The following is a 1,679-nucleotide window of genomic DNA, read 5'->3' on the forward strand; positions in this document are numbered from 1 at the left end:
TTACAACAAATCTAAAAACCGCTAACCAAAAATTTACTGAGGTGGGACATCGGTGACATCAGCAACTGGATAGCTGGGAGGAGCAACAGTTGGTGTCCAATACCATTGAGACCATGGTACACAAGCACGTGCAGCTTCGAGAAAACCTTGAGCAACGGGACATAATTCCAATGTGGCAGGCTGGCCCAATACCGAGCATCTCCAATAGCCTCTCTTGACACGGAAGTGGGGATAAACACCAACGGCAACTTCTTCCTCAGTTAAACACCCTGGTTGTCCGGTATAGGCGGGATCAGTTGGATTTTGAACTTGAGCCAATGAAACGGCAACAAAGGCGGCAAAAACAATGAAGACTACGGCGAATACTTTCATTTTGACGACTAATTTTTTTTGTGAGATTCGTTCGAAATATGTAATTGTTGTTAGAGAACTGATGTTAGTTGCCAATTTGTTACATCTTTTTATAGTTATCTTGCTGTTGTTGTTTTCGACCTCAATCGGTGCTTATCTTGTTACTGTGACTGGGTGTTAGTTATCTGTAATATTCCATACTACAGCTTTGTAAATCTTCGCCATATGATAAACAAAATCTGCGTCAGATGTTTATGTTAAATAAAAGTATAATAAAATGTTAATTGCTATTTAGAGCCTCATAGAGATTTTTTTTAAGTTCGCCTATAGCGACTTCATCGCTTTGGTCAATAGCACATTACATACAGCTCATCTGTTTTGAAGTTCCGCCTCTATTAAGTTTATCTGATCTGGTCGTTAATAAAGATTATCTGCTTCCGCACAGATATACGTACGTACGTCTTTGGCCCTTTAGATCTTCTATGGAGACGTCTTCAAGATTTAAACTCCTCTATCTCTAGCTTCAGTTCGTATATCAAGCCCCCAATTTCAAGTTGAAATTTTCAACTCGTCCTACTTTAGTTGGTGTATTGATTTTCAATGTTATATTGAGACTCCCTTTGAGAACATCCAAAGGGATTCCGCCCTTTATTTCGACTATGTCTATAGAAACTCACTTATAGTTGACTTGTACAGACTCCAATCAGCTTGTCCATATAGTACCCATCTATATAATCATCATTGCCTCTTTAATTTCTCTCTTTAATTATGGAATGCTTCAGAGCATATTTGTGTTCCATAAAAAGTTATCAGGCATAGTAAAATAGTTGCCATCTTAAGAAGATAAAGGCGTAGAAAAAATGCCGTGACTCACTTCGATATAATCTGGACCGGATACTACATTTTTTTAAAATACGTTGTTATGTTTTACCTCTAAATCTAAAAATATATTTTTCTATTTCTTTGTAGATATAGTGACCAAAAGCCTATACATATTTTAAGTGTAATGGTAAGTAAATATATCACATTTAAATTATCCACCTCCATTAAACACTCGACTTCGTTTTATTTCGCAAAACAAACATTTAGATTTGTCAGTGAACTGGCCTGTGTAAAAATAATTAGTTTATGTTTTGTGTGGGGGGAGTTATAGTTGCAGTCAAAAAATAACACAAAAAACAAAATGTCTTATCATCTTGAACATTGTTTTGGTCAGAATGTGTAAGTAAACATTCCGGCCGTAGTTTGTGGTTTATAATAGGATAACTCATACTATCCAACAAATAATGCTGCACGACAAGTAAAGGGTTATAAAACTAAATATTCAC

At 36.1% G+C, this 1,679-nt stretch overlaps 1 protein-coding gene across 1 annotated transcript; it reads right to left on the bottom strand.

Moving 5' to 3' along the window:
* On the bottom strand, positions 1–372 carry LOC133335539 (uncharacterized). Its single transcript, XM_061543837.1, has one exon. It carries the CDS (start codon positions 370–372, stop codon positions 34–36), a length of 339 nt encoding a protein of 112 aa, XP_061399821.1. The 3' UTR covers positions 1–33.
* Between the last annotated feature and the right edge of the window lie 1,307 nt (positions 373–1,679).

Source organism: Musca vetustissima, unplaced genomic scaffold, assembly GCF_032173495.1.
Source record: "Musca vetustissima isolate MV318-11 ecotype Yass unplaced genomic scaffold, APGP_CSIRO_Mvet_v1 utg309269, whole genome shotgun sequence".
NCBI lineage: Eukaryota > Metazoa > Arthropoda > Insecta > Diptera > Muscidae > Musca > Musca vetustissima.